The following is an 18,103-nucleotide window of genomic DNA, read 5'->3' on the forward strand; positions in this document are numbered from 1 at the left end:
CTATTTCATCTTCATTTATTTGATCTTGTAGGCTTTTACCTTGCTCCATCCTCTGTAACACTTTTTTTTGTCGTTTCATTTTTTTTTTTTTATGGGTGGTGCTGTAATCCTGTCTTACTGGTTGTTTGACCTGAGATGTCTAGCACTGGAATTTGCAGGCAGTTGGATAGAGCTGGGTCTTGGTGCTGAGATGAGGACCTCTGGGAGGCCTCACTCTGATTGATATTCTCTGGGATCTGAGGTTCTCTGTTAGTCCAGTGGTTTGGACTCAGAGCTCCCAGCACAGGAGCTTGGGCCTGACCTCCGGCCTGGGAACCGAAACCCCACAAGCTTCATGGCACAGTAAAAAAAAAAAAAAAAAAAAAGGAAGAAAGAAAGCAAAAAAGGAGCAGTACAATATCAAAGAATAAAAAACAAACTAGGGGGCTTCCCTGGTGGTGCAGTGGTTAAGAATCCGCCTGCCAATGCAGGGGACACGGGTTCGAGCCCTGGTCTGGGAAGATCCCACATGCCACGGAGCAACTAAGCCCGTGAGCCACAACTACTGAGCCTGCGCATCTGGAGCCTGTGCTCCGCAACAGGAGAGGCCGCGACAGTGAGGCCCGCGCACCGCGATGAAGAGTGGCCCCCGCTCGCCGCAACTGGAGAAAGCCCTCGCACAGAAACGAAGACCCAACACAGCCAAAAATAAAATATAAAATAAATTAATTAATTAAAGAAACGTTTAAAAAAATTTAAAAAAAAAACAAAAAACAAACTAAAATTAGAAATATAAAAAATATATTAAGAAAAATAAAACTATAATTGAAACAACTGCCACAAGGTAAAATAAAACCACAACAGAAAAAAGGAAATAAACGGGGGAGTGGGGAGAGGGGAACAAGCCAAAAGGAGAGAACAATAACAAAGTATAAAGAATAAAATAAAATTAGAAAAATAAAAGATTTATTAGGAAAAATAAAAATATAAAAGAATCAACAACAATGATCAAAAAGGTAAAACAGAACCCCAATCTAAAAGAGGAAAAATAAAGGAAAAGAACAAAAAGAAAAAGCCTTGGCTATGGGCACGGAGTTTAGGTGGGGAGAGGGGGTGGAACTCAGGCAGGGGCGGGGTTTAGGGTGGGGCGGGACCTTCGCGGGTGGGGAGTTGACGTTTGAGCGTGGGGCGGGGCCTCTGCTTAGGACCTGCTGCAGAAGGGTAGAGGCAGCCCGTTGAAAGGAGGGTCTCCGGAGGGTGAAGTTCTGGAGTTTGGAGGTAGGGCCCTGAGTGAGGGTGTGTGGGTGAGTTTTAGGCCCAGCTCGTGGGAGGGGGTCTCTGAGTGTAGAGGCGGGGCCCTGGGTGGGGGTGTAGGGGCGGGGCTTGGGTTCTGCGCGGCAGGAGGGAGGCTCCGAGGGCAGAGGATTTGGCCCAGGAGCCCAACAGGCTTCCCGGTGCCTGAGTGGACAGGGAAAGCACTGGCCCCGTTCCCTTCTGTTCCTTAGCGCCCTCCCCTACCGTCTCCCCCAGCGTCTCCCCGGTCGCCGCTGGACCCCTAACCATGAGTGGGTCCCGCTGGGTGTAGGAACTCCTTGGGTGTAGGAACTCCTCCTCTTCCCCAGCTGCCCCTCAGGGGTGCCGGTCCCAGAGGTCCGACCTTTACTTTTGCTCCCCCTTCCCTCCCTCCCACTCCCTCAGGACCTGCGTGCCTGGAGGGGGCCTAGGTGGGCAGAGGATCCGGCCTGGGATCTCAACAGGTTCCTGGGGGTCCGAGTGGGCAGGGGAAACCTGGCCACGCTCCCTTTTGATCCTCTGCCTTCCCAGTGGTTCCCCAAGTTCGCCTTCGGGCGTGGGATCCCTTCCCCTCCCCCAGCCGCCCCTCAGCAGCGCCAGTCCTGTCTCGCATCCATTTCTCCTCCCCCTTCACTCGCCCCACGCCCCACATCCTACCCGGTAGCTGGCTGTTCCTCCCGTCCCCTTAGGTGTCCGTGGTCCCTCACCGGTGCCTGGTAGGTGCCCCAGTTGTGAGGAGACGCGAATTCCACATCCTCCTAACATGCCATCTTGAGTCCGCCCCTAAAATTGTTTTTTATACATTACATTTTCATAAGATGATATTGTTCATACAATGCTCACTGAATCATGGGGCAAATTTTCATTACTATTACTGTTGGGCTGCACTAAGCAGCCCTGCAAGCCCTGTACTTACCCAGCTTCAAGACGGAAGAAAGAGCCCAGAGTCAGCAACAGAGACATCAGTGGTTTATTGGATGGGGGAGCTTAGACATCTGAAGCAAGGTCCTGGAGCGACACCCCTCCATGTGTGGGGGACAGTGGGGAGGACATGGGGCAGTCTTTGCTCCGGGGACAGTGGGTTACCAATTATAGGGGGAATTGATATCAGGTTGGCTCATTGGTTACCAGGAAAACCAGCAGAGGAGCATGCCTCTCACTGCCCTTTTGATAAGCTATCACAGTGGCTAAAGTAGCAGCCATTAGCTAAGGCCTGGGGCAAGTATGTAGGGAGGTTAGTCAGGTGAGTAGGAAGCAGGCCTGGTCAAGCAGGGGATGTATAGAGAGCAAGAGAACAGCTATCTTGGGTGGGCTGATCATACAATTACTTAAAAAAAATACTCTTTATCGACTTATTTGAAATTGTAAGTTCCTATACTAGAAAATTTATAATATGAAATACTAGGTTTAGAGACAGAGATACAGCAGACTATAGTGTAGAAAATCCTCTCTGTATCTCACATGATAGTGTATGGGAGGTAAAATCAATTTCCCTTTACCCTTCTGAGTTCTTGGCTGAGATCTCTATGACAAAAAACAGGTGAATAAGAGAAAAAAAAAGCCCAGAGGTTTATTAACACGAATCCTCATGTATGCATAGGAGATACCCAGAGAAAAATGAAAAATGAATAATTCTCAGAGGTGGCTTAGAACTTCAGCTTAAATACCATCTTCAGCTAAAGAGAAAAGAAAGGTGTGGGGAAACTAGCTACCGGGAGGTTACCAGGAAAAGAAAGATAAACAAGCATAAGATTTGTTATGCAGATTTAAGTCCCTGCCTTCTTTATTGATAAGGGACTAAACTTGTCTCAGAGTATTCATCTCTGTCCTTCTTGGTAGAGAGGGGAAGGGGACACTTTGGTCCTGCTGTTAGGTAATTGGAGAGTAGAGAGCTTTTCTTGTATCTGTTTCTTCTCAATTGCCTTCAGTTCAAAATAATCCTTATGCCAAGGTGGCATATTTTGGGGTGGCATATTCTGCTACCCTTCAGTAGGAACTTCCCTGGGTAGTTCTTTCTCTAAGAAAGAGACACATTACCTAGAACTTGAAAGATCAGATATTTTATCCTACTTGCAAGCTAACAAGTAGCCTGCCACAATTTCATAGAAGTTGACAGAAGGCATGAGATTCCTCTGTCAGAGACAAAGAACTTCGTTACTTACAGCACAGGCAGCATGAGCTTCAGGTTCTCATGCATTCCTTTTGCTCCCAAGTCCCACTGAGTGAAATGGAGCTCCTAGGTGGGTTATGCAGAAGCAGTGGGTTTGAATCAGCATGAAGGAACTCTAAGCTTAGGAAAGTCTTGCTAGCAAACCTAAGCAAACTTTGCCCTGGAAGGAGAAATTATCTTTGCTATCTTGCAGCAAATCTTCTCTTTGCCCTTGAGGAAAATACTATCCCTATCCTGAAACTACATATGTAGAAATGCAAGGAACCCATGGAGTTTTGACAAAAATGTAATGCATCGGTAAGGCTAGTATGATGAAAAGAAGATGCACAAAAATTCTGACCAGCCATTTAGACTAAGATTGTAAATGTAAAACACTTGATCCTGAGTATTTCTTTGAATACGCAGTTAATCAATTAGAATAAAACTTCGCAATGATTTGTTTTGCTTTGTAATGCTTTATTACTTGATGCTTTAATGAGTCAAATGTTCTTTCCTCTTATCAAATAGGTTTTACCATCCCCCTTTATTTATTTATGCCAATAATTTAACCTCACTGGCTAAAGTATTTCTTTTTGTGTTAGGGGAACCAATGCACATTTTGTCAAGAGTGGCTTGTACCTTAGCAATCTTCCTTTCTCTCTGTCTCTTCCTGAGAAAATTAGGTTTCACAAGGTTCAACAGCTTCCTCCTCTGTAATGTAACTGACCAACAGTTACTCAGTTTTGCAAGGTTGATTTCCTCAGCTAATAGATGACACTTTCTTCCACATCCTTATTCTTAAGAAACATTTTAGCAGTTGTCTTATTCTTCAGAGATAACTCAAAATAATATCATTATGGTCCTTTTGTTTGTTTTTAAACTAAGTCTACAGCTTTTCGGTCCCTGTGTGTGTCCTGTCCTTTCCAAGCTGGAGCTGCAAAATTCATTTGAGCTCCAGAGAAAAGCAGAACTGTCAATGACTATTACTTAATAAATCAAAGTAATTGAGCATTTAACTTTGCACCGAGTGATTAAAAACCAAGCTGTTCCTCGGTGGATATAATTAGGAGGCACAACTTAAAGAGTTTGCCCAAATGTTGAGTCATTTGTCGGGTTGCCAGATAATATATAGGATGCCTTGTATATTATCAGCGTGTAAACAGCGAATAATTTTTTTGGTATAAGTGTATGACCCATGCAATGTTTGGGACATACTCATATTTTAAAAATTTCCTCCTTTTTTTAGAATAAAATTTAACTGGACATCCTGTATTTTTATTTGCTAAATCTGGCAGCTTCTGGTCACCATTTATCTAACAAACTATAATAACCTTTTGGTAAAACTTGGTGTCAAGAGAGTTTTAGCTCAGAAGCACTACCTTTGGAGTAGAGGTCAAGGTTTCATAGTTTTGATGATGTGACATCAACGCTACGCAAAAATAGATGTAAGTAACTCTTCAAGTTTTGAAATTCATAGATACGTATTCGGTAGTCCGGCTTCAAAAGAGTGGAGGTTAAAAGAAGTCATGCACTTGCTGGTCTGGGGTTTCTAAGGAGAAAAGAAACCGACCTAGAGAGCCTTTCCAAAGAGGGTGGAAGTTACTGTTGCAAAGGGTTCTCGGTTTAGCGAGGAGAGAGCGCAAGACCCGAGCGAGTCAATAAAAGAGGAATAGGAAAAGGCTGGGCACGTGAAGCCAATCAGAGACAAGATGGATGGGACTAGCCTCGGGGAAGGGGCGGGCTTAGGCACTATAGGCTCCGATGGGCCGGTCTCAGCCAATCCGAGCTGAGTAGGGCAGAGATGGACTCCGGGAGGGGTTGGTCTCGAGGAAGTGAACGGCGCGGCCGGCGAGTCTTCCAATCTCACCTGCGGCTGCAGCTGCACGTCCGCTTTTTTCCCAGCCTGGCGGACGCTGACTCGAAGGGTGACGGTTGACGTTCGCAAGATTGTCATGGCCTACCCGGGATACGGAGGAGGGGTGAGTCCTGGCCGCTTCGGCGCGGCCTCTGCCTCCGCGGGGGGTGGCGCTCCGGCGGGCGGTGCCAACGTGCCGGATCCGCCTTCGGTCGGTCCCTGCTAACTTCGCCCGCCTCTGGTACTCGGCAGCGCCGGGACTTCGCGCCGTGCAGGAAGCCGGGGCTGGGGCCGAGCGGGGAGCCGCAGGTGTTCTGGTCCCTGAGGAACCCTTAGACGAGTCCTTGTGGAGCCAAGGGTGTGGAGTGTTTTTAGAAATTTCTTCCCTGGAATGGAGGAACAAAGCATCCTTTTTCTTGTTCCAGTAATCTTTTGTGGTCCACCCTCCGTCCAACCCTCCTAACCCCCTCTTCCCCAGTTTTGCTAGACATCCTTTTCCTGAATTTTTTGACCACTTCTTTTCTGTTCTCCATGGTGCTTATGAATAAATTAAGGTATGCTAAATGTCTTCTAATGTTTACTATTCTACCAAGGACAGTGTTCTTGTAGACTTTTTGGGCGGGGATGGGAGAGTGGGGAGGTGGAGAAGATTATACTTTCTTATGTAACTGTTTATCCTGCATCATTTTTGGGAATTGGGAGTTGTGATTGTAGTATCCATTATGGTAACAGGAAATAAAACAAAATTTAAAATTTCAATTTACATACATATTTATATTTTAGGTAAGTGTTATAGTGTGATCAGTATTTTCAAGCATAATGATACATTTTAAGCATAGAAAGCTTATACAGATGAGGAAGAAATAGAATACAAAATAAGTTCCAAGAATAAAAGGAAAAAGGTAAAATTTCTAAATGTTCCAGAAGAGCCTTTTCATTTCTCTTTAAAAAAAAAAAAAAAAAAAATGGGTGGGAGCAAGTATCAGATCATTATAGTATGTAGATAGCAACGGATACTTTCCAAAGAGTGATGTAAAACATCATTTGTGAATGTCGAGATTTACAGTATATTAGGCATTGCATTCTTTACAACTATTTAAACTTAAGAACGTCATATGTCGACATAAACTGTGGCGAAAGGTATATAACTTTTCAACATCGTTTTAGGGATAGGGAAGCAAATGTTTGAAGAACACTGACATAAGGTACAGCTGGTATCCTGAGGTATGAAGTGGAGTTCTATGCATTGGCCTCTCACTTGTTTCCTCTCAGCCTGTTGTGACTTACTACACAGTTTATATGTGCAGAATTCTCCAGGGTTACAGATTATATGATCTAGTTTAACCAAAGTAACCCTCACAAAATGAACAAGTAGTTGAAAATTTCTGGGAAGAAACTAGGGATCAAAGATAGTACTAACGATTCAAAAATGTGCAAAACTACCTGAAAATGACATTGCTGACACTTTTAAGTCCAAGGTTTTCTTCAGTCACATTACCAGGTGAGGACAATGATGACCTAATGATCAGTTTTGATTCATTTGAAACTATTGGGAAGACAACTTGAAATATGAATTTATTATAAACTACTTTTCAGGGTTTACTTTGTAGGCTAGGGGTCCGAGCTTCCCTCCATGTGGGCCCTTCCACATGGGTCTTGAGCTTCTTCATGCTGGCCGTGTTCTACGAGAGAAGCTAAAGCTGCTAGCCCTCTTAAAGTCTTAAGCCTGGAATGCTTGCGGTGCAGTTGCTACCAGATAAAGCTGAAACAGGCCCAGCCCAGATGCAAGGGAGTAGAGAAAAGTCTTTGCCTTTGCAGGGGAAAGATTGCAAAGAATTTGCAACCATCTTAATCTGGCCACCACCAGGCTCTGACATTTTTGGATTTTGGAGAAGTTAATATTGCGAGACAGGAAGGAAAGGTAGATAGAAGGTTATTCCTAAGGCCAAGTTCTTCATATAATACTGCTTGCCTGACTTTGATTAAAACACAAGTATGCTGAACCCTCCAGGCACACGTGGAGATGCCACAGTAGAGGGTCTATAGCCAGTCTCCTGGCACCAACGCAACATGAGTTTTTCACTAATAGGCTTATATTTAGTTTGGCCTCTCTTCTTAGAAAAAAGTTTTTTCAGTTTTTCTTCCTTCTGTGAAGCTTAAGGTGTGAGGGTCTCCAGTAAGCCTTAATTTCTTGGATATGCCCCACGCCTTGATTGCCCTCCGTGTCCTTGGAGGCCTTGGAACCAAAGTCTAGGTGTTTGTTATTGCCTCAGAGCAAAAGCTGCATTGGGAATTTTGCTAATCCTTTTACTCTGGGTCTAGATTTGTCCCCAGTATTGGCTTGGAAGTTTCCCCGTATGAATGAGGAAATTTTACCTTTTTCCTTTAATATTAAAAAATAATATTTTATGAAAATTTTTTATTTTTTATTTTTTTGGTGAAGATTGATCTTATCCTAGTTACCCTTATTAGAAATAGGAAGTTTTTTTTTCTTAAGTCAATATTTGTAATTTATAGAATTTAGATACTTTTAGAAGGCCCATTTCATTTACATTTTCTTGTTTTTAATTTTTTAAATTTATTTGATTTATTTATTTTATTTTTGGCTGTGTTGGGTCTTCATTGCTGCACACGGGCTTTCTCTAGTTGGGGCGAGCAGGGGCTACTCTTCGTTGCGGTGCGCGGGCTTCTCATTGCAGTGGCTTCTCTTGTTGCAGAGCACAGGCTCTAGGTGCACGGGCTTCAGTAGTTGTGGCACGCGGGCTCAGTAGTTGTGGCTCGCGGGCTCTAGAGCGCAGGCTCAGTAGTTGTGGCGCACGGGCTTAGTTGCTCTGCGGCATGTGGGATCTTCCCAGACCAGGGCTCGAACCCATGGCCCCTGCATTGGCAGGGGATTCTTAACCACTGTGCCACGAGGGAAGCCCCTACATTTTCAAATGTATTGGTAAAGAGGTGTTCATAAGCATTTGTTAATATGTATTTTTTAATTTGAATTCTCTTTGTGGTTATATACACTTCTCTTTTTTATTCCAGAAACTGGCCTGTCCTTTAACAGTCTGTCTCTTTTCAAAGAATAACTTTTAAACAATCACTTTTTTTTTCAAATTCATTATATTGTTTTAATGTTTATTGTGCCCTTTCTTATACTTCATTGCTTCATAATCTAGTTTTTGATCCTTGAGCACATTTCCTGGAGCTCCCATACTTCCTGCATACCTTTTGCCTTTACCATATCCCATGCTGCAGCTTTTCAAACTGCCACTAAAGGCTCCTACCTTTTGCCTTTTTCCCCCTCTTAGAATTCTTTTCTCTTTTTGCCTTCCATCAATCTCTGCTTATTCTTCAAAGATGCAGATCAAGATTTTTGTTCCAAATGGAATAATGAACAATCTTGATACTTCTTCCTCCTCCAGACTCATTAAAAACAGTGATTAAAATGTCTCTCTAAGATATAAAAAAATGTATACCAAGTTCCAAAGTGAAAAGAAGACAGTAACCAGAGCCATAGCAGGAAACAAACAGTATGTAGTCTCTGGGGTCAGCTTCATATTTGAATCATGGTCTACTTCCTACTAGCCATTTGACCTTAACTAATTCAGAAACCTCTTGAAGTTTCACATCCTCAACTGAAAAAAGGATAGGACTTTCATATCTCACTGAGTTGTTGGGAAATCAAATCACATGGTAGATGGAAAGTAGTTAGAACAGTACCTGCAATATAAAAAGCTCTCAGTAAATATTAGCTGAGTATTATTATTGTTGGTATTCTCATTGTGGTTATTCTTATCAGTTTTGAAGAGGACCATTGTTGGAATTATCACATTGTTGTTCTGTTCATTGATATCTTGCTTTTTAAAAAATAAATATTTTCTAGTGGAGGGGATGTTTCAGCCCTATGCATTTCCCCATGATTCATTCACAGTTTTGTTGTATTTACCATGTATTCTATATATGTGTCTTTAGGTATACTACTTCTTAGTTTTACTCTAGGTGAAATTTTCTTGTATTTTTTACTTTTTGCTTCTTGTATTTTTTACTTTTTTAAAGTGTACCTCATTCTTAGAGGCTAGAGACTTCTTTTTTCTTTAACACTTTAAAACATGTTGGATAACATTTGTTAATGAGCTGAATTAAGTAATGCAGGGCATCTCGCAGTTTGTAGCTAACAGCTTTTGTGATATTTCAGTAACTCGATTTTTGCTTTTCAACGGACTTCTCGTAAGTATTTTCTTTTAAACCAACTTCAGTGGATAATGGGTAATATTTGTATTAATAACCTTCTCCTTTTTCGCTCTTGTAGTTTGGAAATTTTAGCAATCAGATGCAAATGGGACAGCCAGTGCCAGGAACAGGGCCAGCTGTGCTCCCTGGTGGATACCCTGCATGCCCAGCTTATCCGGACAGTTATTCCTCAGCAGGAGACCCCATGTGGACATACTTCACTGCTGTCGCTGACCAGGTAAAATCCTAAATATATAGCACAAATATCAGTTTTATAAAATGATTGCAACTTAAAACAAATGTCAACTCTTTTATTTAGTATGTCATTTTAAATGTATATGAAACTTGCATTTTAAACTTATCTAGACTAATTTTCTTCTTGAGATCAGAGATGAGGGTAGTCATAATTATCTCATTAAAAGGTCTGTTAGTTTGATGTCTAACACGTTAGGAGTAACCAGGGTGGTGCGTGGAGACTGAGACAGATAGGATCTGGGAAAAAGAGATCTCTATGTAAATCTCCTTGAGGAAGCTGGGGCAGAGTATCACAAAGGACACTTGTAAATTGTGGATGTTTCTGGGAGAGACTTGATGGTAAAGCAAATCGGGAAAAGATAAAGGAAACAAGGCAGAATGAAGGGGCAAATACCAGACTAATGAGCAGAGACAGAGATTCATACTTGGGTCTCAGTTACAATCCATGTCTCCTTTCTTTCAGAGTGGTCAAGAATGATTTATTGAGTGCATAGAATTTCATAGAAGTTTGATAACATTTTCCATTCATTATTCAGTCACTTAAATGTTCACTAGGTCCCATATGCCTTTCTAGAAATAGAGGATATGCACAGAATTATTACATGTGGCAGACACTTTGTTTTGGCTACCCGAATTCCTTTCAAAACCTCCTTTTCCCTTTTCACATGTGGTAGCGGTTGGAAAGCCCTAATACCATCTCAGACACCTTTGTATAAAGGTAACCATGTGCCGTAAGACTGGCCATTGAGATGTAGGTGCAATTTCTTTGGGATACTTTCCTTTTCCAAATGAGGAAAGCTTTCCTGGAACTAGTGTTGGCCCTTTCTCCTCCTTCATCCTACCTGCCTGGAAAGGAGACTTGCAGTATGGAGGTGCTGCAGCCATCTTGTGATCTTGAGGCAACAAGCTTGAGATAAAGGCCTATGGATGGGGAATGTGGAAACATGGAAAGAGATTGATGGCCTCATTAAGTTGCCACAGAGTCTTGTTTTGCATAGCCCCAGACTTCTTGTATAAAACAATAAACATTGATTTGTTTAAGCCCCTTTTATAACATTTTCTAATTGTTTTGCAGCTAAATGCAATCCTAACTGTTGCATTATACCACTCTTATCTGCAAGGAACTCTTAAGTATTCATAGTATAATACTGGGAATAAGTATGTTATCTATAGCTGACTATATAATAAATCCATTTTATAAAATTACAACTTAAAACATAAGAACCAGAGATATATATTTAGAGACTTTTTTTGACTTAAGAACTATTTCATTGTAACAGTTGTCAACAATGATTTGCTCTGATTGTACTATTTGATACTTTCCTTAAATTTTTCAGTCTTGTGCTTTTGAATAATTAAATTCCATAAGGACATGGCCCTTGTCATATTGTCTCTTCCCCAGGAGGCACTAGGATTATATTAGTCATTGAATGGATACATAAACTATCTCATTTTCAATTTTTAGTCCAGATATTTAGACAGTTCTCTTATATGATGAATTTTGTCTGGCTTTAAGGGTTCAAGTGTAGTATCAGATTTATACATTATGATCCTAGAACCTAATTACCAAACTCACCTCTGCAGCTATATTCTTTTTTGATAGGCCTCATAATTAAAGATACTCTATGAGAAATGTCCAATTAAAAGTTTCTGCAGTGTCCCTTTTTATAGAAGGATGTTTTCCTAACAGTAATGATTCAATCATCAATTGATTCAGGGAAATTCTGATTAGTACCTTCGTAAATACGCACATGCACACACACATATACACACACAAGTATCTTGATAATACCAACAACTTTAATGTGCACACTGCTTGCATTTTTCCACACAGCAGCTCTGTGAGGTAGGCAAGATGGATGTGCTCTTTTATTATAGATGAGTAAGTAGAGATTAAGATTGATTAGCCTAACAAATAGGACTTGAACTTGACTATCATTTCAAAATCTTGCTGCCTATCAGTTAACCTAACCAAGGGCAATTGATTTTTTGTTAATTATCTATCTAAAGCTCTTAATATTTAATTTGAAAATGCAGTTTTCTACCACTAATGATAGGTGATTTAGGCGAGGGTTTAGATAGTTGATCACAATCCTCAGCTCAAACTGCCTGTAAAGAGATCCAAAATGATCACTTGGATTTTCTCCGTATAATTTAGGAAGACACTGCTTGTTAGTCAGTTAATTAAGATAACATGTTTTTATAAAATGTATGAAATACAAGTATGAAGTAGTATATCAGGATAATGCTTTCTGATAGTGATAAATAACTTTTAGCAAAGCTATTCAGGTTGTTCGAAAAACTCCAAACTTCTATAAAAACGCATGTAAAATAGAATTTCATTCATTAATTAGGTTTTAGATTTTTAAATTTAATCCATACTTGAATGAGAAACTGTAATAGTTTCAACCTTTTGAAATAGTAAATGAATGTGGCTACAAACTGTCAGAAATGACTACAGTTTAGTGAAGAACCAAAGGAATTATCTTCATTCTACCAAACAGCTATCTTGCTTTGTACTAGATACTGGGCTAAGGTCTGGGGATGAAAGATAAATGAAACTCAGATACTGACCTAGACGATCTCTGTCTAGTCAGGGAGATAGACCTGTGGGAAATGATAACGGTACAGGGAGAGGCGTGCTCAGGGTGAATGAGTGAAGATGACAGCAACACCAAGAACATCCCTCCGACCCTTGTACTTGTTCTCTGCCGAGAACTGCACTGTCCAAATTACATAGCGTGTGAGCCACGGATGCAAGGTACATGTGTAGTTCTCAAGCCTCCAAGTAGTGCATTTTAAGGAGTAAAAAGAAACAGGTGAAATTAATTTTAATAGAATATTTTATCTAACCCAGTGTATCAAAAAAGATTAACATTTCAACATGTAATCATGTAAAACTTATTAATAAGATATTTTACTCTATGTCGTGGTTACTAAGTCTTGGAAACCTGGTGTGTATTTTACACTAACAGAACATCCCCGTTCAGACTAGGCACATTTAAGTGCTCGGTGGAATGTAGGGCTAGTGGCTTCTGTTTTGGACAACTCGGGCCTAGAGCACTCTTCCCTCAGATGTCTGCATAGCTCGCTCCTTCGCTTTCTTCAGATCTTTCTCAAAATTCACCTTATATATGAGGCTCTGCTTTACCATCTATGTAAAATACCATTGGCCTCCTCACCCTACTCCACAACACTCCTTCTTAGCACCTTTACTCTGCTGTATTTTTTCCCTCAGCACTTACTACCATCAGATGTAATTTCTGCTTTACTGCCTCTCTCCCACCACTAAAATGTAACCTCTGTGAAGGCGAGAAATTTGTTTTGGACACTGCTTGGTACTTAGTCCATTTAATGGTGCTTGAACATGTTAGGTTGTTCAATAGATGTATGTTAAATGGATGAATTTCTGATTCTTTCTAAATGGAAGATATCTGTTCATTTATTTCTCTGCATTTTCTTAGCATATTTGTTTTAATGATTGCTCTATAAAATTCTTTCATCCTGTATGAATTTGTTCTAAAATGGTTCATTCTTGTGGACTGTCTTTCTGAACATTAGATTTTTCCATATACTTTGGAATATTGGTTCCTTAAACTTACAGTGAGTGAAGTTTTTGTTTATTCTCCTCATCCCCCCCCTCACCTTTTGTCCTCTTCCATGTTTCCCTTCCTCTCCCCATGTCACCCTTCCGTACCTAGTGGTTTTGTGACTTTCCCCACCTAGACTGTGTCCAGAATCAGATTTCACTGAAATATAAAATCCTTTGCCTTGAGTTAAGTTGTTCTAATAAATACTTGGGTTTATTTTCCAGAAACAGGCAGACTAAAATACAATAAATAAACCAGTACATACTTTAATATCTTAAAAATGTAAAACCGTCAGGTAAATCTAACAGGCTTGATAGACCTAAACAGGGTCAATATCAAGAGACAAATGAAGTGAATGATGCAAGAACAGGGTCAGATCCTTTGTTTAAAAACTGGATATTTATTCACAGAATTTTTGCGTTAATTCTTTTTTTAATATTGCATTAAAACATTACTGTGACTACTGAGTTTTCTTAAACTTCCTTCTATTTAAAGTTAGTCTCTCACTTGCCTGATAATGTTTATAATACTCCTTAGAAGTGTTTATAATACTTCTTAGAAGCAGTTTGTAAAATTTTTTTTCTTGGGTTCTTACAAATTACGTGTTTTAAATTTGCCTCCTTAATCCTTTCTCAGAGATGTTGTTCTGAATTTGTGACAGTGTATATGATGCTTCCAAGTAAATTACTCTTTATTTTTGTAGAAAATAGGATGAGGTACTGAAACATAATGAGAGTATTCAACCTGTTTCACTTCCATTGTGGTTTCTTGTTTGTGATAAAAAAAAATTTTTTCCCATAAGAAGGTCAAACAAGAATATTTGGACAAAAAATCAGAGGGGACTCTAAAATTTTGCTGAGGTTAATGCTGTGGAGGAAAAAGATATTTTCTCTTCCCAGTTAAAGAGTCAGTATCCTTTAGAAATAATCTCCCCTCAAAATGGGCATGAAAGGAAAGTGTTTGAGACTTCTCTGAACGCATTTTAGCATTTTAGGCATTTTTCTAACTATTTTAAGTAGAGGTATAATGATTCTCACAAGGTATTACTTTGCACTATTATAGGACAGAGTGATTATGCTATTTTTCGGAAGTAGAGAATATAACTTATATTTGAAATGCCTGAATAATTTAATAGAATAAAATTTGATTGTGAAAAAAGTATTCATGTTGTGTGATGTTCTCTAATGTGCCTTTGCCATCAATAATTATCTCTATAATTTTGTAGTTGATAATAGAGTAATATTTTGAAGATTGCATATTTATTGATCGGCCTAGAACAGTTAGCTAGCATTTTAGTATGCTTTTATACAACTGATTTTATTAATCAGGTTATAATTATTTTGTAACAGGATGGTGAAGTGGATGCTGAAGAACTTCAGAAATGTTTAACACAGTCTGGAATTACTGGAACTTTTTCTCGTGAGATCTTTTTTTTCCTCTGTTAAAATTGGACTAGGATATTCATTTTCTAACTTTTTTGTTTCCATACTTAAAATATTTAAAAAAAATTTTTATCACAGATATACATGCACATAGTTCAAAGAGCCAAATAATTCTGCAAAGCTTGTTATGAAAATACTGTTCAGCGTGCATTCCTCCCTCCCCGATGTTAACCACTTGCAGAGAAAATCTCTTTAAAGTTCTTCAGCTAAATCTTTTGAATTTTGCCTCCATATCTCAAAATAGCATGCCTTTATCACTATTGATTTTCAGGTTTACTGATCATCAATTATTATGTCCTGCTGTGGGTGATGAGGAGGTAACCCTCTCACCTGTGTCCCTGTACTCCACACAGGAGCTCCTCTCACCCATCTGCTGTTGAGTAATTTTCATTAGGTCACTAATCAGTGTTTGCCTTATTGTTACTATCTAAGTGCTCTTCCTGAGTCTTGTGATAATATATGATTAATTTTCCTTTTAATGTCACTTCTTGCTTTTTCTGAAATTAATCCTCATCCAGGAGCTTTCTGTTGTGCTTCGTTTTCTGTGCATAGCTGTCATGCTTGCACTCCTTCTGGAGCCCTTTCTTCTCTCTCTTGAGTTGGAGCTCCCCTTCACTCCATCCCTTGTTGTCATTTTAAATTCGATAAAATATATTGAATTAGCTTCTTAATAAAGTGCATGGGAGGTAAAGTTTTTGAGACTTTATCTGAAAATGCTTTCATTCTGTCCTCAGAATTAAGTGATTGGCCAGGTATAGAACTCCAGATTACAAATCATTTTGACTTAGAATTTTAAAAGTATTGCTCCATTGTTTCCAGCTTCCATTGTTGCTTTATCTTTTTGTTTCCTGCCTGTATGTCGTTTGTTATTACTGTGTGGAGGCTTGTGAGATCTCCTCTTTGTCCCTAGTCTGAAATGTCACAGTGCTGTGCCTGTTTGTGTTGGGAATGCAGTGGGCACTCCTAATCTGGAAACTCATTTGCTTTAGTTCAGCGCTGTTTTCTCCATTTTCTCTTTCTGGAATGCCTGTCTTTGGACTGGGTCACTTTTCTTACCTTATCTCTCCTACCTCTTATTTTCCTCTACTTTTGGGGAAATTTCCTCAACTTTATTTTCTTTTTCTTTTTTAACTGTGGAACGCTTCACAGAACAAACTTGCATGTCATCCTTGTGAAAGGGCCATGCTACTTTCTGTGTTGTTCCAATTTTAGTATATGTGCTGCTGAAGCGAGCACTCAACTTTATTTTCGAAACCTTCCCTTGAGTCTTTCATTTCTCCTATCATGTTTTTAAAATCCAAGAGCCTTTGTTCTTTTTTCATGAATGCGATGTCTTTCCTTATCTCTCTGAGATTGTTAATGTATTTTTTTTTTAAGTTTTTTTCTTCCTACATAACCTACTTCCTCCAGTTTTTTTTTCCAGGTTGTTTGTTTGGCTATCTTTCGCGTTAGGTGCTTTTCTCAGGTGTCTGATGATCCTAGCTTGCTCATATTTAACTAAAATGCCAGTTAGAAGCCCTGAGAGCCAGGCTGGGTGTTGACTGTAGACTTCAGAGTCTGGTGGTTTGGCCGGGCAGTGTGTCCTCCCAACACTGGGTATCAGGATCTTTCGGGATTTCCTTTGGGGCTGGTTGTCCAGTTGATCTTCTGTCTGGAGGGGAGGAGGGAGGACTCAGCAGGGTTTTCTGTCTTTTGTAAATTGTCACTGAATTTCCTTGTTTTAGTAGATAGCCCTGTCCTCAGCTGTGCCTGGTTTCCTGCAGTGCACAGTCCTCTCCAGAGGATAAAAGCCCAGATGTCTACTGGCGTGGGAGTAGACGGGGTAGCCATCCATGTAGCTGGAGCAAGGAGGGGATTGGGGGCTCTAAAGGCACCTTAGATAGACATTCAATCAGTCCTTCGGTTTTTGTCTCTACATTCACACCCATTTTCAGAAGTACCGCCAGTTCTTAAACGTTTGGAGTCTCCTCCAGGATAAACCAGGCTGCTTCTCAGGCTGTCTTATTGCAAGTTCAGGAAGCCACTTTCTCAGATCTAGGTTGTCAACTTAGGTCCACCTACTTTTCCAACTTGAAAAATTTTATTCCTTTGTTTCCTCTCTCATTCTCTTTTTCTCTAAAGGATTACAACTTTAGAAATTCAGTTTAATTCTGTCCATTCTAATGGGGTGTGGGGAGAGAGGGAAAATCTGTCAACTTTCCTAAAAATTCTTTCCCTCCATTCTTTGTCAGAGATATTTAATCTTACATATACTTGGTCCTATTTTGAGATTGATTGAAGTTCTGCTTATTTGATGACTCAATTTTTGTCATTTATTATCATCTATTCAGATTCTCCCACTTAATGAATGTGTGCCATGTTAACTTTAAGGCAAAACAGATGTCATTTACTTGACAAAATGATGGAATGCCATTCCAGAGATTTCTCCGCCTCCTTGCCTGAGTAGTTTTTGTATGAAGGAGCGCCGGTCTCCAATCCTGACTCCTCCACCTGTTAGCTAGTGAACGTGGGAAACTTTATCTTTCTGGGCCACAGTTGCTTTATTTGTAAAACTGGGGCTAGGATAGGTTTGGCATGTTTATGTGAAATCACAAAACACACACTACCTGGCTCATAGTAAATGCTATTCACTGTCAATTGAATTGTCAGTCTGAAAATACTGTAACCACCTATTCTAACATTGACACCATATGAAACATTTAAAGAAAGCTCTTTTAACTTTGGGATTGTTCTATAATTTTCTTTAATGGGTCTAAAATTTAGCTGAAATAGTTTTTTTCTTTATAAAAATTTCAAAATATTTTATCAAATAGCATAAAGTAAAATAATTTTAAGCATTTTTACTTATTTATCCATTCATTTATTTTAACGAGTTACTAGTAAGAACTCTGTAAACTTGACTGAACTGTACTGACATATCTCCTTTATCAGCACTATGTAATTAGTCTTGAGATAAATCAGCATGCTAGTTGAATGTAATTGTGATAAGGTTTAGAAAAATTAAATTGTGCCTAGTGAGTCCTCAGTTATAGTTCTTTAAACATGAAAGTGTTAATATTCCTAATAACCCCTGATTTTAAGATAGCAAACTATCTTGTTATCTTGATTTCTTCTTCCTTTCTTTTCCCCTCCCCCGAGAAAACAGTTGCTTTCAGTTCTGAAGCTCATCTTTTTCTTACTTGGTTGATTGCAGTGAACTACCAGATGATTTACCTACATCCAGATGCATCTTACTTTACTCTCTAGTATGTTCTTTGTCAACTACTGTTTCTGAAATGGAAATTTTAGAATTGCCCCTCTGTTCCTTAAAATCCTTTAG

At 39.7% G+C, this 18,103-nt stretch overlaps 1 protein-coding gene across 3 annotated transcripts in view; it reads left to right on the forward strand.

Moving 5' to 3' along the window:
• The first annotated feature begins 1,637 nt into the window (after positions 1-1,637).
• The window catches only part of GCA (grancalcin), a 32,619-nt gene continuing 16,153 nt past the window's right edge, over positions 1,638-18,103 (forward strand). Inside the window, exons 1-3 of one of the 3 annotated variants that reach the window (XR_014264640.1) lie at positions 1,638-5,400; positions 9,577-9,735; positions 14,692-14,761. Coding sequence is in view for 1 of the 3 variants with exons in the window: in XM_082465206.1 (XP_082321332.1) it covers positions 5,374-5,400; positions 9,577-9,735; positions 14,692-14,761 (256 nt within the window). In the remaining 2 variants the exon portion in view is untranslated. Of the gene's footprint in view, positions 5,401-5,487; positions 5,831-9,576; positions 9,736-14,691; positions 14,762-18,103 lie in introns of those variants that run through there. The other 2 variants (XM_082465206.1, XR_014264641.1) reach the window with 2 other exon arrangements.

This window comes from Balaenoptera physalus (assembly GCF_965194825.1).
Source record: "Balaenoptera physalus genome assembly, chromosome: 6".
NCBI classification, from domain to species: Eukaryota; Metazoa; Chordata; class Mammalia; order Artiodactyla; family Balaenopteridae; genus Balaenoptera; species Balaenoptera physalus.